The 18,833-nt window shown below is 38.7% G+C and overlaps 1 protein-coding gene across 1 annotated transcript in view; it reads left to right on the top strand.

The window, feature by feature from the left end:
- The window catches only part of ROS1 (ROS proto-oncogene 1, receptor tyrosine kinase), a 140,589-nt gene extending 122,303 nt beyond the window's left edge, over positions 1 to 18,286 (top strand). Inside the window, 1 exon segment of the mRNA XM_044003473.1 lies at positions 17,854 to 18,286. Within this exon segment, the coding sequence (XP_043859408.1) occupies positions 17,854 to 18,286 (433 nt within the window).
- The last annotated feature ends 547 nt before the right edge of the window (positions 18,287 to 18,833 follow it).

Below are 18,833 nucleotides of genomic sequence, written 5' to 3'. Positions count from 1 at the left end.
ATCAGGCACTGTGCTAGGTGCTAGATATCAAAAGGCAAAAATGAAATGGTCCTTGTCCTCAGGATGCTTGCATTCTTTAGGGAAAGACAGAATGTAACTAAATAGGGGATGCTCTTTTTGGATACCTGTTCAAAGTGTCACAATACCTAGCAGTGGCTCAGGTGATGACACAACCAAGATACAAAGCAAGTCAGGAATTTCATATAAACTGAATGTAAGGGGCAAGTGCTCAGTGACTCACCAGGAGAATCCTCTCTTTTCAGGCAGCCTCTACTACACAAAAATGGTTTCCTCAATTGGGAGAAGAGTAATGAATTTTGGCCTATTAATAAAAAGAAAGAGACAGCTTTAGAGTCAGGAAGAATAAAGTTCCAATCCTGTCTCTGGCACAACCTAGCATGATGACTCTTGCAAATTGCTTAAGGTCTCTGTGCCCTAGCACCTCTAAAGACTATAATTTGCAGATAGAGGACTGATCTGCATTGATAGCAAGAGTTTCTTTACTAGGACTTTGATGTATCAGTAAAAGCAAAGATCCAGATTGTGTGTGAGTGGTGGTGTTTTCTACACGTCACTCTAGTGGGCAAGCACTAATTGGCCATCTTATGAGCAAGCTAAAGGGAAGGTAATCAAGGAAAGAGCCATAGACTGGGAATCAGGAGACACAGCACTTAATCCCAATGTTTCCACTAGCTCACTGTGTGACCTTGAGTCAGCCATCTCACCCTTCTGGGATCAATTTCCTTGACTATAAAATGATGACACTGGATTAGATGATTTTAATTTCCCTCCCAGTTTTAATATCCTGTGAATAGAATAGGTCCTTGAATTTAACCAAGAGGTTAGCCCAGAATAGAAGAGTAATTAAGAAGTATGAACACCTATCATGTAACCAGTTCTTCATTAATTTGTGGGGCCTACAAAAGAAATAGAAAACTTGATTCTCTATCAAAAAGAACTTACAGTCTTTGAGTGAGACAAAACAAGTATACTTGAAACAGTGAACTTGAGCCAATATATCAATACCATAAATTCCATGAGGATGAGGATCATATCTTCAATTAGATTTTTTAATCTCTTTTGGTGTCATGTAGTTCATTGATGTGGAAACAGAAGGCCCTCTGTATACATTTGGTATATTTTGAATGAATGTTGTTGAACAAATCTTGTACTCAATTATGCATTATAGATACAGGTTTTCGTTTAATTGTTTTCAGTCATATCTGACTCTTTGTGATCCCATTTGGGGTTTTCTTGGCAAAGATACTGGAGTGGTTTGCCATTTCTTTCTCCAGCTCATTTTACAGATGAGGAAACGAAGACAAACAGGGTTAAGTGACTTTGCCAGGGTCACATAGCTAGTAAGTATCTGAGGCTGGATTTGAATCCAGGTCTTCCTGACTCCAGGCCCAGCACTCTATCCACTGAACTACCTAGCTAAAATAAATAGTAGAAAGATGCATATTGTGTTTATTCTAACTTTGACTATGCTGCATATTTAGGAGGTGAAGGATTTAAGCTAAAAGAAGCAGCATAATTCAGTGGAAAGAAACACAGGATCAAATCCTACCTATATACTTTGTTACCAGTATGATCTTAGTCAAGTCACTTAACCACTATCAATCTCCATTTCCTTGTGTATAAAGTGAAGACTGGACTTGGGGGCCTCTAAAGAGTCTTCAAACTTTAAAGTGATGATCTTTTAAAATGTGATAGAGGGGCAGCTAGGTGGAGCAGTGGATAAAGCCCCAGCCCTGGATTCAGGAGGACCTGAATTCAAATAAAGCATCAGACGCCTCACATTTACTAGTTGTGTAACCCTGGACAAGTCACTTAACCCCCTTTGCCCACAAAAAAGATGATAGAACTCAGAGTGTCTATTGGCTATTCTTTCAGAGAGGAATGTTGTTTTGCATATTGTATGTGTAGTTAGAATACTTGAACAATGTTTCAGAACATTCCCCTTTTTCCCTTCTGATTTTTAAAGCCCCTCTCTTATGGAGGGTTATATATTTCTCAGACTGCAGAAACAGTCCTATCAGTCTTTGAAAATTTCCTGTAAGTCTCCAAGGAAGACTGCCTATACAGACATCAAAACACTTGTTTTGTAGCAGTACTGAAGGGATCAACTATAGCCTTTTTGGGGAAAGGGGAAGAATGGGGAGTGGAGGGGTAAAGTATAGAGGATTCATAGGATAAAAAATGTTTGAAGGTCTCTGATGTGAGGATAGATGAAAGGATTAAAAATAGAAGAATTGAATGTGACATGAGTTTTCTATAGGTATCAACTTCATCACAATTTCACCTTTCTCACACACCTGGCAGGTACCCAGAAATCAACATTGGAATTTAGTCACCCTCCATCTTCACTCTGCCAATAGAGTTTTGCTGGCTACGTTTCCCCCAGGGTTGAATATATTTTAACAAGCTTGTGTCATGGTTGTGAAAATACCAAGGGAGTCACTGAAAAAAATCTGTCATCATACTCAGCCATCGAGGATCCCCTTCCTAGGGAAAGGAGATACATTGGTTCATTGGTCATTGGTTCAGTTTCAAATATAATCTCTGATACTTACTACCTGTGTGACCTTGGACAGACCTCTTAAGCTCCCTGGGCCTCAGTTTCCTCAACTGTAAAATGAAGGTGTTGTACTAGATGGTCTTTCCCAGTTCTACATCTATAATTCTATGTATAGTTGAGTTGTGGAGCAGAAAAATCTACCCTTTCCTAGGCTAGGGAAGGATGCCTCTTAGAGAGTTAATAGTGAGTGATGGTCATATCCTTTGTTGTTTTTCATCTATTCACTCATTAAGGAAATGTGGCATCACTGTTCTTACCTTTTTTTTTTTTTTTTTTTTTTTTTTTAGTGAGGCAATTGGGGTTAAGTGACTTGCCCAGGGTCACACAGCTAGTAAGTGTTAAGTGTCTGAGGCCGGATTTGAACTCAGGTACTCCTGACTCCAGGGCCGGTGCTCTATCCACTGCGCCACCTAATTGCCCCCTGTTCTTACCTTTTTAAATGTGGTAGGTTTCTGTAGAAACAGATGCTTTCCCTTCCACAATTTCAAAGTCTGGCTGCATTGTGCTATTAAAATATATTAAGAATGATAGCGAGTTCTTCCAAAGGCAGCAGGGCTCCGTGGGACACCAAGGAAGGGTTAAGATCTATTGCCAATAGGAAAACAAAACAAAACAGAAGATGAAATGCATCTGTAGCGGGTGCCATTCAAACTGGACCATGGCCTTAAGTTGTCATGATAAAGATTAACTCCTCTCTTGAAAGCACAGAGGAAGCAGCTCGGTTTTTATTTGAAGCCATCCTTTAAGATCATAGGCCCAGCTTAAAGGGCTGAAAGTCTGAATTGAGCCGTGCAGCACCTTTTTTTTTTTCCCATGGGCTAAACACTCAGCACCTGGGGGCTCTCTCTGTCAGAGCAGTCAATAGCTTGTGGCTGCTTTGCTCAGCTATTAATGGAATGTGTGGCTTCTTGGCATTCCTGGCCCTCTATCCATGGCTTAGTCCAGGCAGTGGACAGCCCCAATCATCAATCCTCTCTTTGGCTTTTAAATTTGTACACCATCCAAACTACTCCTGAGAGGAATCAGGTTCAAAGGGCAAGCAGCTTCAATGGACAGCTCTTTGGGGGTCTGTGGTAGACTTACATCACTGTGGCAAGGAAACCTGCTGAAGAGTCCTTAGGCACAGCAGACAACAATAAGAGAATAAAGGGGTTGTGGATTTTTCTTTTAGCTCATCAAACGAAATTGACTTCTCCAGGGTGGTAGTGTCTTTCTCTAAATGGGTGAAATGACTGGAAGGGTCCTTTGAATCTATAAACACTATGGTTTGTAGTTTATCCCAATGCTAAAATAACCATCTGCCCTGTTAAATAATAGTGGCCAACACAACAGTATTTCTGTGGTTCTCTAAACACTTTTATCATTAGGCTTCATTGAACATGTAAAGTTATCTCACAGGCAGCATATGAATTCCAGGGACTGCAATTTAGTGATTCAGAAATTTTAGGCTCATAGGATTACAGAGCCAGGACTGCGATAGACCTTACAGGCCATTTGGTACAACCCTCTTTTTTTATGATGGAGGAAGCAGAGATCAAAAGAGTTAAGGTGATTTGCCCAAGGTCACACAGAGCTAAGATCTGAATCCAGAGATGTTAACTTAATGGCACTATGTTGCCATTGACATGGTCAAAGCAAAGTTGTATGGTTGTTTTGAGAACTTGGGACTGGCTATTTGACCAAAGCATGCATATTTTTCAGGTAACAAGTTAATGTTCGTTCATTCACCTATTCAACAAATGCGAAGAGTGCCTCCTGATGGGTCCTGGGGAAAGATTAGATCAGGCATGATCCCTTCTTCCAAGAAAGCAGCTTTCAGTGTAGAAGTGGTACAAAGTGATCTGTGATATGTGAAGGGGGAGAGCTGGTCACAGAACTAGATCACTAACAATACCAAGTCAGTGCTGAAGCGACTAGGCTCATTGCTGATTTATGGACAAGAACGTGAAATTTGGTCATGGATATTGCTCTGATTCAGGGCCACCGTTCCATGAATACCCAAGAGTGACTTTTCACAAATAAAAGCCTTAGCAAAGAGGTACTATATATGAAAACTGCATGGATTTGTTATGGTATAGTAGAAAGAGAATTGGATATAGTCAGAAGGCCTGGGTTCAGATCCTATGTCCCTTATTCCTTATGTGACACCGAAAAAGTTTATTAACCTCTCTGGGCCTGAGTTTCCTCATCAGTAGAAAGGGGGCATTGGGACAGATGATCTTTCTAAACTCTCTTTCAGCTCTAAATCTATGGTCTATGAAAATGATATGTTTTGGTCAATTTACCTTAAAGCTATTCAAGAAAATAAAATGCTTTCTAGGATTATGGAATCTGAAAGAGTCTCTTTTTAGTCTTTAATTTATGTTATATTGGTCGAGGCCATAAGGTTAATTAGCCATTTCTCAATTACTTGACCAAATGCTTGTTTCCTAAATTTGCTGTTAGCATAAAACTAGAGTACTTGATGTTATAATTTAAGAAGACTGTGACAGATTAAAACAGTTGGATGAACCCAATAAGATTAAATTTTACAGGGATAAATAAAGTCTTATGTTTGGGTTTAAAGAAGCGTCTTCAAAAGTATAAAGGGGAAGGAAGTGTGCCTAGGTAGCAGCTCATCTGAAAATGATCTGGGAGTTTTAGTGGACCACTGGGTCAATATGAATAAATGGCATGATAACAAAGCCAATCATATGTCTCCTCTGATTGAATATGACCTCCTTGAGAGAAAGGATTCTTTTCTGTTTTTTCTTTGTATCCCTAGTGCTTAGCACTACACCTAGAAATGGAGTAAGACAGTGCTTCTCAAAGTGTGGTCACAGGATCCCTGGGACTCCCAAGACCCCTTCAAGGGGTCCATGAGGTCACAGCCATTTTAACAATGTTGTTTTATTTTTACAAAGATCAAATGAGGTAATAATTGTAAAGTGCTTAGCACAGTGCCTAACACACATTAAATGCTATATAAATGTTAGCTATTACTATTATTCCTTCTCTTTACATACTATTTTATATGGATAAAACTATAATATAATATTCCCTGAACAAAGGGAATTTCACAAACATAGCCCCTGACTATATAATATTTTTTTTTGGTGAGGCAATGAGGGTTAAGTGACTTACCCAGGGTCACACAGCTAGTAAGTGTCAAGTGTCTGAAACTGGATTTGAACTCAGGTCCTCAGGTCCTCCTGAATCCAAGGCCAGTGCTTTATCCACTGTGCCATCTAGCTGCCCCCTAAAATGCTCCTGCACCATTAACTTTTTTTTGGTGAGGCAGTTGGGGTTAAGTGACTTGCCCAGGGTCACACAGCTAGTAAGTGTTAAGTGTCTGAGGCCAGATTTGAACTCAGGTACTCCTGACTCCAGGGCTGGTGCTCTATCCACTGCGCCATCTAGCTGCCCCCCCCCCCCCCGACTATATAATCTAAAACATACATGAGTGAGGAAAATTCGGGTCTTATTGTGTATATGTGGGTTTTTTTTTTTTAATGAGGACTGCTATGAAATAAATGAAAATTTTATGGCCCAACCAAAATAAACATCAAATCAAAAAGTTGAGCTCTTAGCACCTCAACCAGTATAATGCAATTGCTCCTATAATGATGAAAAATAGACTGGGAGGTGGAGGGTTGAAGTTTGGTTCTTTGCAACATCACTTGGATGATCAGTTTGATATAGAAGATAGTAGAGTATTGGTGCTTCTTCATGTGCTGGTAGATAGATATAGTATAGACAGACAGACAGGCAGATAGAGCTACATAAAACATCTGTTATATGCTAGGCACTGTGCTATTTTTGTTTTTGTTGTTGTTTGTCCTTCATTCTTGAAGACCATGACTTAAGATGGTGATGTCATGACTTGCACTGACTTGGATTTAAGTGAGGGAGGGTTGTGCAAGGTCACCAACTTCACTCACTTCTCCAGATCCATCTGGGTCCAGTAGCAGTGTGTGTGTGTGTGTGTGTGTGTGTGTGTGTGTGTGTGTGTGTGTTTTGGGATTAAGTGACTTTCCCAGGGTCACACAACTAGTAAGAATCTGAGGTGAGATTTGAACTCAGATCCTCCCAAATTCAGAGCCAGTGTTCTATCCGCTGAGCCACCTTGCTGCTCCTAATGTGCTAGTATCACAAGAGTGAAAGATATATTGGAACAAATCAGCAATATCAATACTCCACCTTCCAGAAATGCTTCTGTGCAGATGGTACTGATCACTAAAGCAAGCTAACTACAAGTATTCTTAAAATGGACTGAACAAAAAAGTTCCAGGGCTATAAAGAGCAACTTATTATCAATTCAATAACTACTGAACAAGTTGACCCCAAATATCATAATAATAATCTTTATATTGTTTGTTATCATGAAGCCTCTGATTCAGTTATATACTTGTAGTTTATTCAAGTATTCCAAGTGAATAAAATATGCCCAGGAATACTCATAAGAATGCTAGAGTATTTGATATCCATATAGAAAACTATTCTATATTTTAAACATGCCTCTGGTACAATAAGGGCAAGGAAAATTTATATTAAAAATGGAGTTTTTATTTTTTAATTAATTTGTTATTTATTTTCAACACTTTTTTTTTTGGTGAGGCAATTGGGGTTAAGTGACTTGCCCAGGGTCACACAGCTAGTAAAAGTAAAGTGTCTGAGGTCAGATTTGAACTCAGGTCCTCTAGAATCCAGGGCTGGTGCTCTATCCACTGCGCCACCTAGCTGCCCCTTAACACTCTTTTTAAAAAAAAAAATCACTTCTGAATTCTCTTCCTCCCTTCCAACACTCTCTTACTTATTGAGAAGGCAAAAAGTGGTATCAATTATACATGTGAAATCATAGAAAACATATTTCCATATTAGCCATGTTGCAAAAAAGGCAAGAAAGATAAAGTGAAAAACATACACTTCAATTTTTATTCAGAGTTAATCAGTTCTCTCTCTGGAGGTGGATAGCATTTTTTATCATATGTCCTTCAGAATTGTCTTGGATCCTTGCATTGATCAAAATAGTCATCATTTATAGTCGATCATTACATAAAATTGCTGTTATTATGTATAATGTGCTCCTTGCACTTTGCATCATTTCATATGTCTTCCCAGTTTTTCTGAAACCACCCTTGTCATCAATTCTTATAACAATAATATTCCATTCCGAAGGTTGTCATGCCAGGGAGTGGGGATAAGCTCCCACTCCCTATAAAACGTTCCACTGGCGTGGGTCTCAAATAGCCTCTGACAACCGAAGCCCCACTCCTGGCCTTTTCGTGGCAGAACTGTTTCCACTAACAGGAGAAGGGGCAAAGGAAAGTCACTGGCGCCTTAAAACCAGTCGTTTAGTTTAGGGCAGGTGGGGCTCGTCAGCCTTGGTAGGCAACTCATCTAGGGGAAGGAAACCCTGATTTTAAGCCTCCACTGCCTTGTGGCTATACCCATATATGGGAAAGGCTTCGGGAGTTAACCCGGAGGAAAAATCAGGAGTTGGAGTCCCTTAGGCAGTTGGATGTTGGACATCACATGCCTCTGGCAACTCCTGTGGCGGCACTGGTGCCAAACTGTATTGGCTCTGCCTCTCCTTTGGATCCACCAATGTCGCGGAGAGGGAAAACCTGCTGCATGGGCAACAGCTTGTTTTCCATATTGATCTGCTTGGGCTAGCGCCCTGGAGAGGACACTTCAGCTACTCCTCATGGGGTAGATACAACACACAGCCACACTGTGGTCTGTGGCTCTTCAAGGCGCTGATCCATGGTTGTCAGCGACTGGTGGAGGCCTACTACTAATATTCCATTACAATCATATACCACAACTCTGTCATTCATTCCCCCAATGATGGATATTCCCTCAATTTCTTATTCTTTGCCACCACAAAAAGAGTTGCTATAAATGTTTTCATATAGGTCTTTTTTTCTGTTTCTTTGGTTTCTTTGGGATATAGACTAAGTAGAAGTGTTGCTGGTTCAAAGGGTATACATAGTTTGAGAACCCTTTGGGTATAGTTTTAAATCATTCTCCAGAATGGTTGGCCCATTTTGCAACTCTACTCCAATCCAACACTGTATTAGTATCTCATTTTCCCACATTCCCTCTGATATTTTTAAGTTTCCTTTTCCTCATGTTAGCTAATCTGATAGGTATGAAGTGGTACTTCAGAGTTCTTTTTAATTTCTATTTCTCTAATCAATAGTTATTTGTGCATCTAGGTGGTACAGTAGATAGAGTGCCAGGCCTGAAGTCAGAAAGACTCCTTTACCTGAGTTCAAATATGACTTCAGACACTTACCAGCTGTGTGACCCTGGGCAAGTCACTTAATTTTGCCACAGTTTCCTCATCTGTAAAATGAGCTGGAGAAGAAAATGGCAACCACTCCAGCATTTTGTGCGTGTGTGTGTGTGTGGGGGGGGGGGGCAATGAGGGTTAAGTGACTTTTCCAGGGTCACACAGCTAGTAAGTGTCAAGTGTCTGAGGCCAGATTTGAACTCAGGTACTCCTGAATCCAGGGCCAGTGAGCCACCTAGCTGCCCCAGAGGATTGACTGTTTACAATTATTTGTTTCCCTTTCTTTCTTTCTTTCTTTTTTTTTTTTTTTTAGTGAGGCAATTGGGGTTAAGTGACTTGCCCAGGGTCACACAGCTAGTAAGTGTGTTAAGTGTCTGAGGCCGGATTTGAACTCAGGTACTCCTGACTCCAGGTCCAGTGCTCTATCCATTCTGCCACCTAGCTGCCCCTCCCTTTATTTCTGCAAAGAGTAATTGGAAGTTGTAGTCATATAAATCTGTAATTGCTTCATATTTACATGTTTTTAGTTATTTTGAATGAAATTTATTTGGTTTCTGCTTTTTGTTAGTAGCATATAGAAATGCTGATTACATTTGTGAATTTATTTTGCATTCTGCTAACCTAATGAAGGTAAAACTTAATGAAGTTTTCTTTCTCGATTATTTGTGATTTTAAAATTATATCATTAGGTGATTTATGAATGGGAATGATTTTATATTTTTCGTGATTTTTACACCATTTATTTTGTTCTCTTGTCTTAAAGTGATAAATCACTCTCGAGCCTTTATTTAAATTACTTTAACTACACTGTATCAAAGATTTGGGACTAAAAAAGAATTTGTTGCTCAACTATACCAACTCCTTAATTTTACAGATTAAGAAATTAAGACCTAGAGAGGCTAAATAAATAGCATTTTCAGATGTTAATCATAGTGTGGAAAATAGACATCCCTGCTTTACCTAAGTTGGGAAAGTTTTTAGTGTTTCCCCATTGCAAACAATATTAGCTCATATTTTAAATATATATATTTGATATTAAAGAGGGTTGCTTCTATGCCCTTGCTTTGATTTGGCTGACTAAAGGGAGAGAAAACCCCATATCAGTGGGGATTACTGAATTATGGATTTTGAAGTGAAGATAGATCCAGAGAGAACCATGAACCAGATAGTAATTCCGGGGCCTTCTCTTGTGAGAGGAGGGTGCTCTATGGTTTGTTGTATGCCTGTCTTATCTCCTGAACCAAGTTATAAGTTCCTTGAAAGCAAAGATTGTCTCTTTTAATCTTTATAGTTTTGTAACGATTGGAATAACGCCACCTGCTGGAGACTTACTGTAGAAGAGTTCTGCCCATGAAGCGAAGGTTTTTGATGGCAAGACCAGGAGTCTTTTCTTTGGCGTCAGGAAGTGATGCGGGGGAGTGGGAGGAGGAAGGAAGAGACTGGCGCTCGGTCTCAGGCTCTCTTTCCTCTGGACTCTGGTGGAGAAGGGAGCTAGAAATGTGCTCTCCCTTTAATAGATAGGAATCTAGGCCTTTCTCTCTCTTTACCAAATTCTTATTCTCCTTAATAAATGCTTAAAAGTCTAACTCTTACTAAAGCTTATAATTTATTGGCGACCACTCATTAGATATTTTAGACAAACTAGCTAGAATTTTAGTCCTTAACAGTTTCAGCTTTAGGTTTTTTTGGTTTTTGGTTTTTGGTTTTGGTGGGGCAATGAGGGTTAAGTGACTTGCCCAGGGTCACACAGTTAGTAAGTGTCAAGTGTCTAAAGCCAGATTTGAACTCAGATACTCCTGAATCCAGGGCTGGTGCTTTATCCACTGCACCACCTAGCTGCCCCCTAGCTTTAGTTTTAAAAGATAGTATATAAACTTAGTTTTATATACTGTGGGATACCCCCCAAATCCTCTGTGATTTAGCATGAACAGATTTTATGATTGAATATAATTTAAGTGAGAAAAAAGTTAAGCTAAGGAGGCAAGATCCATTGTCCTCCATTTCTCAAATCCATAGCTCTGCCTTTGTTAGGCCCATCAGCCAGTAGCAAACCCTAATTGCTTTGATGTTGTATTTTGTCCATTAACCCAAAAAAATGAAAACTTTTCTCCATTGTTATTATTGTTATTTTGCCATTTCAGTTGGGTCCAACTCTTTGTGACCCCATTTTTTTTTTTGGTAAAGATAATGGGATGGTTTGCTATTTCCTTGTCTAGCTCATTTTACATATGAGGAAACTGAAGCAAATTAGGTTGACTTACCCAAGGTCACACAGCTAGTACGTGTGTGATGTTGAATTTGAACTCAGGTCTTCCTGACTTCAGACCCAGTGCTTTATATACTGAGCTATTTAGCTGGCCCTAAGTCTCTCTCTATACCAGAATAAAAGTTAATGTATGATAAGGGCATAAGAGAGTTACAAGTTTTATGAGAGGGGGGCGGGAAGAGAGAGACTTCTAGGTGAGGGGATAGGATTGAGCAGAACATCATTTCTAGAAAGAACAAATAAAATGAAAGAGATTCCCCATGTTCAAAAGAAGAATTTTCTGACTGGAAATAACAAGACAACCCATTTAAAGGTGAGAGCACAGCCGATAAAGGTGTTTAACAAGATGGAATCTATTGAATTGCATATTATTACTTTTGAAATGTGGTGAGCAGTATAAAGAGAAAATGTCTCATGGAAATACTTTTTTTAAAAGGAATGATACAGGAGGATTTAGATTAGAAAAAGCCATTATGCCACATATATTCTGTGGTCCTACTGACCTAATGGGGTGGAAGAGGGGGATGGGGAGAAAGGATTAATAACATATCTGTATATCAAGTAAAAATATCCTGGTGACTTCATCCTCACATTTGTGTAAACATCACCTCATCAGTCCCAGATACTTCTACAGGAAACAAATCTAAATGCTCCTCAGCCATTCTAAACATAGCTAGTCAGCTGGCATATGTCTCGTCTGTAAATATCCAGGGTTACTTGGAAGTCTTTATTTTGATATTTCCCTCTTAGGCGTGGACTCCAGAAGTACATTCAGCCTTTGGTTGGAATATCTGTTTTAAGGAAGCTTGACCTGCAGGCTTTCTATGAAGTGGTTTTAAGGGATAGGAAAAAGAAAAAAAGGGATGCAGGGTGGGGAAGAAAATGCCTCCCCAACTTTTTATGCAACAAGGAGCCATGCTGACTGCTGAAAGCTTTGCTCGGGTTGAATTACCAGTGTTGGTGCAAGCACTCTGAACCATGAAGTGGTTAGCTAATGGTTTTCCTCCCATGTCCAGTATTAGAGTATTTTAATCTCCTTCTTTTCTTAACCTTTGTTCATATCATAGACCCTTTTGGGAATTCAGTGCAACCTGTAGATCCCTTGAAAACCCTGAATAAGGCTTTCAAATGCATAAAATAAAATACATTGATTACAAAGGAAATCTTAGGTTAGTAAAAATAAAGATGCACTTTTCCCCTATTCATAGACCCCCTAAAAATCTATCCGAAGACTTCTTGAGGGCCTGTGGATTCCAGGATAAGAACCTCTGTTGTAAGAAATTTCACTAACTTTATTAATTTTTCTCACATTGACTAAACTATATGAATAAGTAGCTGATTTGCAAAAATGTTGCATTGCAAGTACTTCAAAATTCCTTCTTTATGTCTAATACTATTTTTTTTAAGGACAGTCTTTTTTCTTTCTGACACTGGGACTCTGGTAAGTTTCTGATCTTACTTCTCCTGATGATTTCTTAGATATTCCACCATTTATACTACATTACTAAATCACTTGAGACTTTATCTAACTTACTTTTATTGGGGGCAGCTAGGTGGCACAGTAGATAAAGTACCAGCCCTGGATTCAGGAGGACCTGAGTTCAAATCCAGACTCAGATACTTGATACTTACTAGCTGTGTGACCCTGGGCAAGTCATTGCCCTGCAAAAAAATTACTTTTATTACACCAGATCATAGGTTTAGGGCTAGAAAAGACCTTGTTGTTCAACTATACCACCCTCCTAATTTGGCAGATCAAGAAATGAAGACCTGGAGAGGTTAGACAACTACCAAAGATCACACAGGTAGTGAGGGGCAGAACCAGGAATTAAACCCAGATTCTTTAACTCCCAATATGGCATTCATTTTTCTGTACCATGATGCACATTTTGACAATGATATAAGAATGATAATAGATTGGACTGAACCAATGCTAGTTAGAGGTAGTACTTGAGGTAGTACCAGCTAGACTTAGAAGCTGATTAAAGTATTTCTCCAGTAGGATAAGGAATCGGTAGGAATATTTTAGCTCAGTGGTTTTAAACTCAAATAGAGAGGGGGACAGTAAACCATATATGCTGGCTTATAAAACAACGTATTAACATTATCTTCATTCTATTGTATTTTTGTTTATTTTGTTCAGCATTTCACAATTAATGTTTTTTTTGGTGAGGTAATTGGGGTTAAGTGACTTGCCCAGGGTCACGCAGCTAGTCAGTATTAAGTGTCTGAGGCCAGATTTGAACTCAGGTCCTCCTTAATCCAGGCCTGGTGCTCTATCCACTGTGCCACCTAGCTGCCCCTCACAATTAAATTTTAATCTAATTCAGGCTGTACTTAAGAGTCTTATTGGTTATACAGGCTTGTGGGAAGTATGTTTGATACTTCTGTAGTATTTGAATTTAAAAATTCATACTGCTTGAAATATCTTACTCTGCTGATAAGGGAAATGCAATGGATAAAAATGAAACTCAGTTGAAGAAACATTTGTTGTATACTTATTTTGTGTAGTGTACATTTTACTAAATACTGGTAATTAGCTCTTGCTTCAAGGGGCTGAGCTATCCTAACAAGTATTGAGCTCCCTGTCATTGGAAGGGTACAAAACCATTTGCTGATCATGATATAGCAGAAATTGCTGTAAAGGGACAGGTTGCAGCAGAGACCTCAGAGGTCCTTTGCAACTCTGTATGAATTCACAATCTAGTAGAAGTCAAATTTGAATGTAAAGGTATGAGGTGTCTAAACTGAATGGTAAGTTTCTTGTAGGAGGTAGCAATTGCCCTAGACTTTGCAGAAAGGACACGACAACAACAGGTAGAGATGTGAGAGGAGACCATGTTAGATATGGATGTCACATTATAAAGAGATATGGAGTGACAAAGAATTGGAAATTGAGGGGATGCCCATCAATTGGGGAATGGCTAAACAAGTTGTGATACATGAAAGTAATGGAATACAATTGTGCTGTAAGAAATGATAAGCATATGGATTTCAGAAAAACCTGTAAAGGCTTACATGAATTGATGCTGAGTGAAATGAGCAGGATCAAAGAGAACATTGCATATAGTATCAACAACATTGTGTGATGATCAGCTGTGATAGACTTAACTCTTCTCAGCAATACAATAATCCAAGACAATGCCAAAAGACTCATGGTGGAAAATGTTCTCTCTCTCCACATGCAGAAAAAGAACTATGGAGTTTGAATGCAGATTGAAGCATACTATTTTCACTTTTGTTGTTGCTTTTTTGTTATTGTTGTTTATTCTTTCTTGCATTTTTCCCTTTTGTTCTGATTCTTCTCTTACAACATGACTAATGTTAAGGGCTAAAATTCTAGCTAGTCTGTCTAAAATATCTAATGAGTGGTCGCCAATAAATTATAAGCTTTAGCAAGAGTTAGACTTTTAAGCATTTATTAAGGAGAATAAGAATTTGGTAAAGAGAGAGAGAAAGGCCTAGATTCCTATCTATTAAAGGGAGAGCACGTTTCTAGCTCCGCTCTCCACCAGAGTCCTCAGGAAAGGGCGAGACCGAGCGCCAGTCTCTTCCTTCTTCCTCCCACTAGCCTGCATCACTTCCTGACGCCAAAGAAAAGACTCCTGGTCTTGCCCTCAAAGACCTTCGCTTCATGGGCGGAACTCTTCTACAGTAAGTCTCCAGCAGGTGGCGTCATTCCAATCGTTACACTAATGTGGAAATGTGTTTAACATCATTGTAATGTATAACCTATATCAGATCGCTTGCTGGCTTCTGGAGAGGGCAGGGAAGGGAGGGTAGGAGAAAAATTTAGAACTCAAAAATTATCTTTACATGTAATTGGAAGAAAAATTTAATAAAATAAAAAACCCCAAAGCTATATGGAAGCAGGAAAAAGATAGACTAACACTGGGCGAGAGCAAATGGTCTGCTTTGCCTAGAAAAGAGAGCTCTGAAGATTTGCCAGTGAACCTGGAATCACTGACTTGCTTCTCACTAGTATTGAAAGGGGCAGATCTCTCTCTCTCTCTCTCTCTCTCTCTCTCTCTCTCTCTCTCTCTCTCTTATGCACACACACTCAATTATATTGTGACTTCCTTGAGATCAGGAACTGTCTTTTGCCTCTTTTTGTATCCTTAGTGTTTACAGTGCCTGGAACATAGTAGGCACTTAATAAATGTTTATTGACTGACTATCCCAAAACATAGAGGGGGGAAAGAAACCTATTACTAAGAATAAAGGTGTAGAAAATTCTATATATGTATATGTAAATATATTTATGTATGTATATATAATATGGGAGACAATAAATACTTAAGTCTTTTGGTATTCCAGTGAGTTTACTATTTAGATTTGGAAGCTTAACTTGAAAATTGGCAGGTAGGATGCCACTTCCTTTGCTCCTCTACGATTCTTTTATCCTCCAAAGAAGTTCCATTCAATTTCATTCTAAAGTGGAGATAGGTAAACATTACATTCAGAATTGTAGACCAGACAATGGAGACTAAGTATCCTTTGGATGTTCTAAATGATGAGAAGGTAGCCAAAGAAAAGGTGATATATCTATCATAGCATTTCAGAGTCCTTAAAAATCATGTAATCCAGCAATGTCAAACACCTACCCATAGGGTACAAGGAGCTCACAACACTACATAGTGGGACTGAACCAGATTAAAATGCAATTGGGGGGCAGCTAGGTGGCATAGTGGATAAAGCACTGGCCCTGGATTCAGAAGGACCTGAGTTCAAATCTGTTCTCAGACACTTGACACTTAGTTCTATGACCCTGGGCAAGTCACTTAACCCCCATTGCTCCACAAAAAAAAAAATGCAATTGGGAAATAGTTAATGAAATAAATAAAATTACAATAAAACATAGGTAATGTTAATATGTGATTTTTCTAGGTCAATATGTGGCCCCCAGGGGTCTTTATGTATGATTTAGTGGCCTCTGCTTCTATTTGAGTTCATCTTGTTGCTTTTTCATTATAGACATGAGGAAAATGAGGCCAGAATAGGTAGGTGGTTTGCTCTAGACCAAATATCAGATAGCTACCTATTGTAATATTAGCAGGAATGTCACATTTTTAATGACTATCACCTGTGAGATAATCACATTTTTTTTAAGTGTAAGTTTTTTTCTGTTTTTTTAATCTAATTAGGGACATCAGAGGTAGGAAAGAAGAGATCAAAATCAGTCATCCCTATTTACTTCTCTCACTTATTCAATAAATAGCTTTTTGATTCACTAAAATTCCAGAAGTATATGTGTAATAAAAACTATCACTTGTTCTAACAGAAATCATAAAGTCAATTTAAGAATAGAGTTAGCCAGTCCAAGGTCCATTTCAAATCAATATTTCTTACTGTGTACATAGCACTGTGGGCAGCTAGGTGCTGCAGTGGGTAGAGTACAGGGCCTGGAGTCAGGAAGATTCCTATTTCTTAGTTCAAATTTGACTTCAGACACTTACTAGCTGTGTGACCCTGGGTAAGTCACATAACCCTGTTTGCCTCAGTTTCCTCATCTGTAAAATGGCAACCAATCCAGGATCTTTGCCAAGAAAACCCTAAATAGGGTCATAAAGAGTAAGACATGACTAAAATGACTGAACAACAACAAATATAGCAAGGTGCTAGTTGATATAAAGTTAACACTTACCAATGAATCTGGGCTAAAATCAGTCACAGAAAAACTGGGAGGTAGCCAACATTGTCTATACCTACCCAACTACAAAGTACCTTTTTTTTGGGGGGGGGGCTCCTCTGGAATCCTCAGTGAAGCACCCTATCCAGGTCTAGCCTCCCAGTAATCCTCAATTCTATTCCTTCAGAACTTTTCTGTCCTGTGTCCTGTTCCTTCTGAGACTTTTGAAAGGACTGGCTTGGTTTGCTCTCCTTAATTAATTCAATAACATGATGTTATATATGTTTTATGTGTTGTTACCTCCAGGGTATATTTGCATTTTTTAAAAAATGAACTCATGGTGGGGCAATTTATCTGAAGCAATGCTCCTTTTTTGGTGGGAATTTCAGGCAGGATGGCAGGCGAGAGATGTATAGGTTGGGGGCTTCACAGAGTACTTTATTTTTTATTTTTTTAATTGTATTTATTTCATTTATAATTTATGAAATAACACAAAAATTTCCATAACAGAAGAATGAAAAAATATGTTTGCACATGAAACTGCAAATCTATTATGTACAACTTACTATTTCTTTTAAATGTATAATAAAGTTATCATGTATGTTTTTTCTTTATTTTCCCCTTCCCTCCCCCATCCTACCCTATAGATGGCTACGATTAGACATAAATAGGTATATTGTGTATGTGTATATATATATGTAAAATTATTCTATACAAACTTCTATTTATCAATTCTTTCTTTGAATGCAGATAGCTTCTTTTTTCACATGTCCTTTGTAGTTAATTTTGATATTTATAAGTAAAAATTACTTATTCTAAAAAAAAAATTACTTATTCTCTGAATGCCATTCTTAAAACAATATTGCTGTTACTGTATACAATGTTCTCTTGGTTCTGCTCATATCACGCTTCAGTATTGTGTAAAAGTCTTTCCATGTTTTTCTAAGATCATTCTCATGCTTATTCTTAGTGCACTTTAAATTATACCATATAGATAACTGCCCATGTAATGATATGATGTTGCTTTAAGTACTAACTTGGACTTTACATCTTCTGGCCAATGATTAACACCTTCTCCCTTCCCTATTTTAAATTAATAGCAGAATTTTTAAAAATTCAGCAGGTCAAGGTGGTGATGTAGGTTATGCTGATTTAATTGATATACCTTCAATAGCTTTCATGGAAACCAAGGACAAGAAAGGCCCAAATTCCATGGTATTAGCTAAAGAATGAACGCAAGATCAACCAAATTCAGAAAGTCCTCTTAACTCAGTAGAAATGAGATCCTTTGACCTTAGGAAAGAAGAGAAGGAATCATACACAGACAAAGAAATCTGCCAAGATAAACAAGTGGCTTACTGCCCTCTTCTTGGCAAGCCTGAGAACATGAACTATCTTCATCTCACAGTGATTGTGAAGATGGGCCCAATTAATATCAGCTACATTTGGGAAATGTGGGTTTCAAGATACTTAGTCCCATTAATCTGGGACTTAATGAAAGCTTCAATTCTAGCAGACAGGGAGGAGTCGTGATTTAGAACTGGGGACTAAAAGTAGAAAGTTCCCGAATCCTAATCTTGGCTCTGATGTTCATTCTTGCTGAGGTCTCAGGAATGCCATGCACCATCCCAACTGCTTAACCCTCACTGCAACTGAGGGGGTGAATTACTAAGCATTTGGAAAGCAGTTGGAAGATTTTTAAAAATCACAAGATTGGAAGGGATTTTCAGAAGTCACTTAATTTTAGACTATTCCCTAATCTTTAGGCACAACTGCACTGAAATAACCTCTTGAGTGAAACACTAGACATGCTAAGGAATCTTCAAGGAAGGTGACCCCCAAATAATGATTATTCATAGGGATGGTATCCTAGAAGAAGTGAATGTCTGCACAGGAGAGGATTCCAAAGGAAGAAGAGGCAGAGGGCCATGAAGCTCCTAAAACGAAGGACTATCAGTCTCAACAAAACACAGGACATCCATTTGAAAATGTGTTATTTAAGGTGGCATCTAGGTGGCAAGGTGGATAAAACAACGGCCCTGGATTCAGGAGGACCTGAGTTCAAATCCAACCTCAGACA

Source organism: Dromiciops gliroides, chromosome 4 (genome assembly GCF_019393635.1).
Source record: "Dromiciops gliroides isolate mDroGli1 chromosome 4, mDroGli1.pri, whole genome shotgun sequence".
In the NCBI taxonomy this organism is placed as follows: domain Eukaryota; kingdom Metazoa; phylum Chordata; class Mammalia; order Microbiotheria; family Microbiotheriidae; genus Dromiciops; species Dromiciops gliroides.
This window is presented reverse-complemented; position numbering and strand designations above follow the sequence as displayed.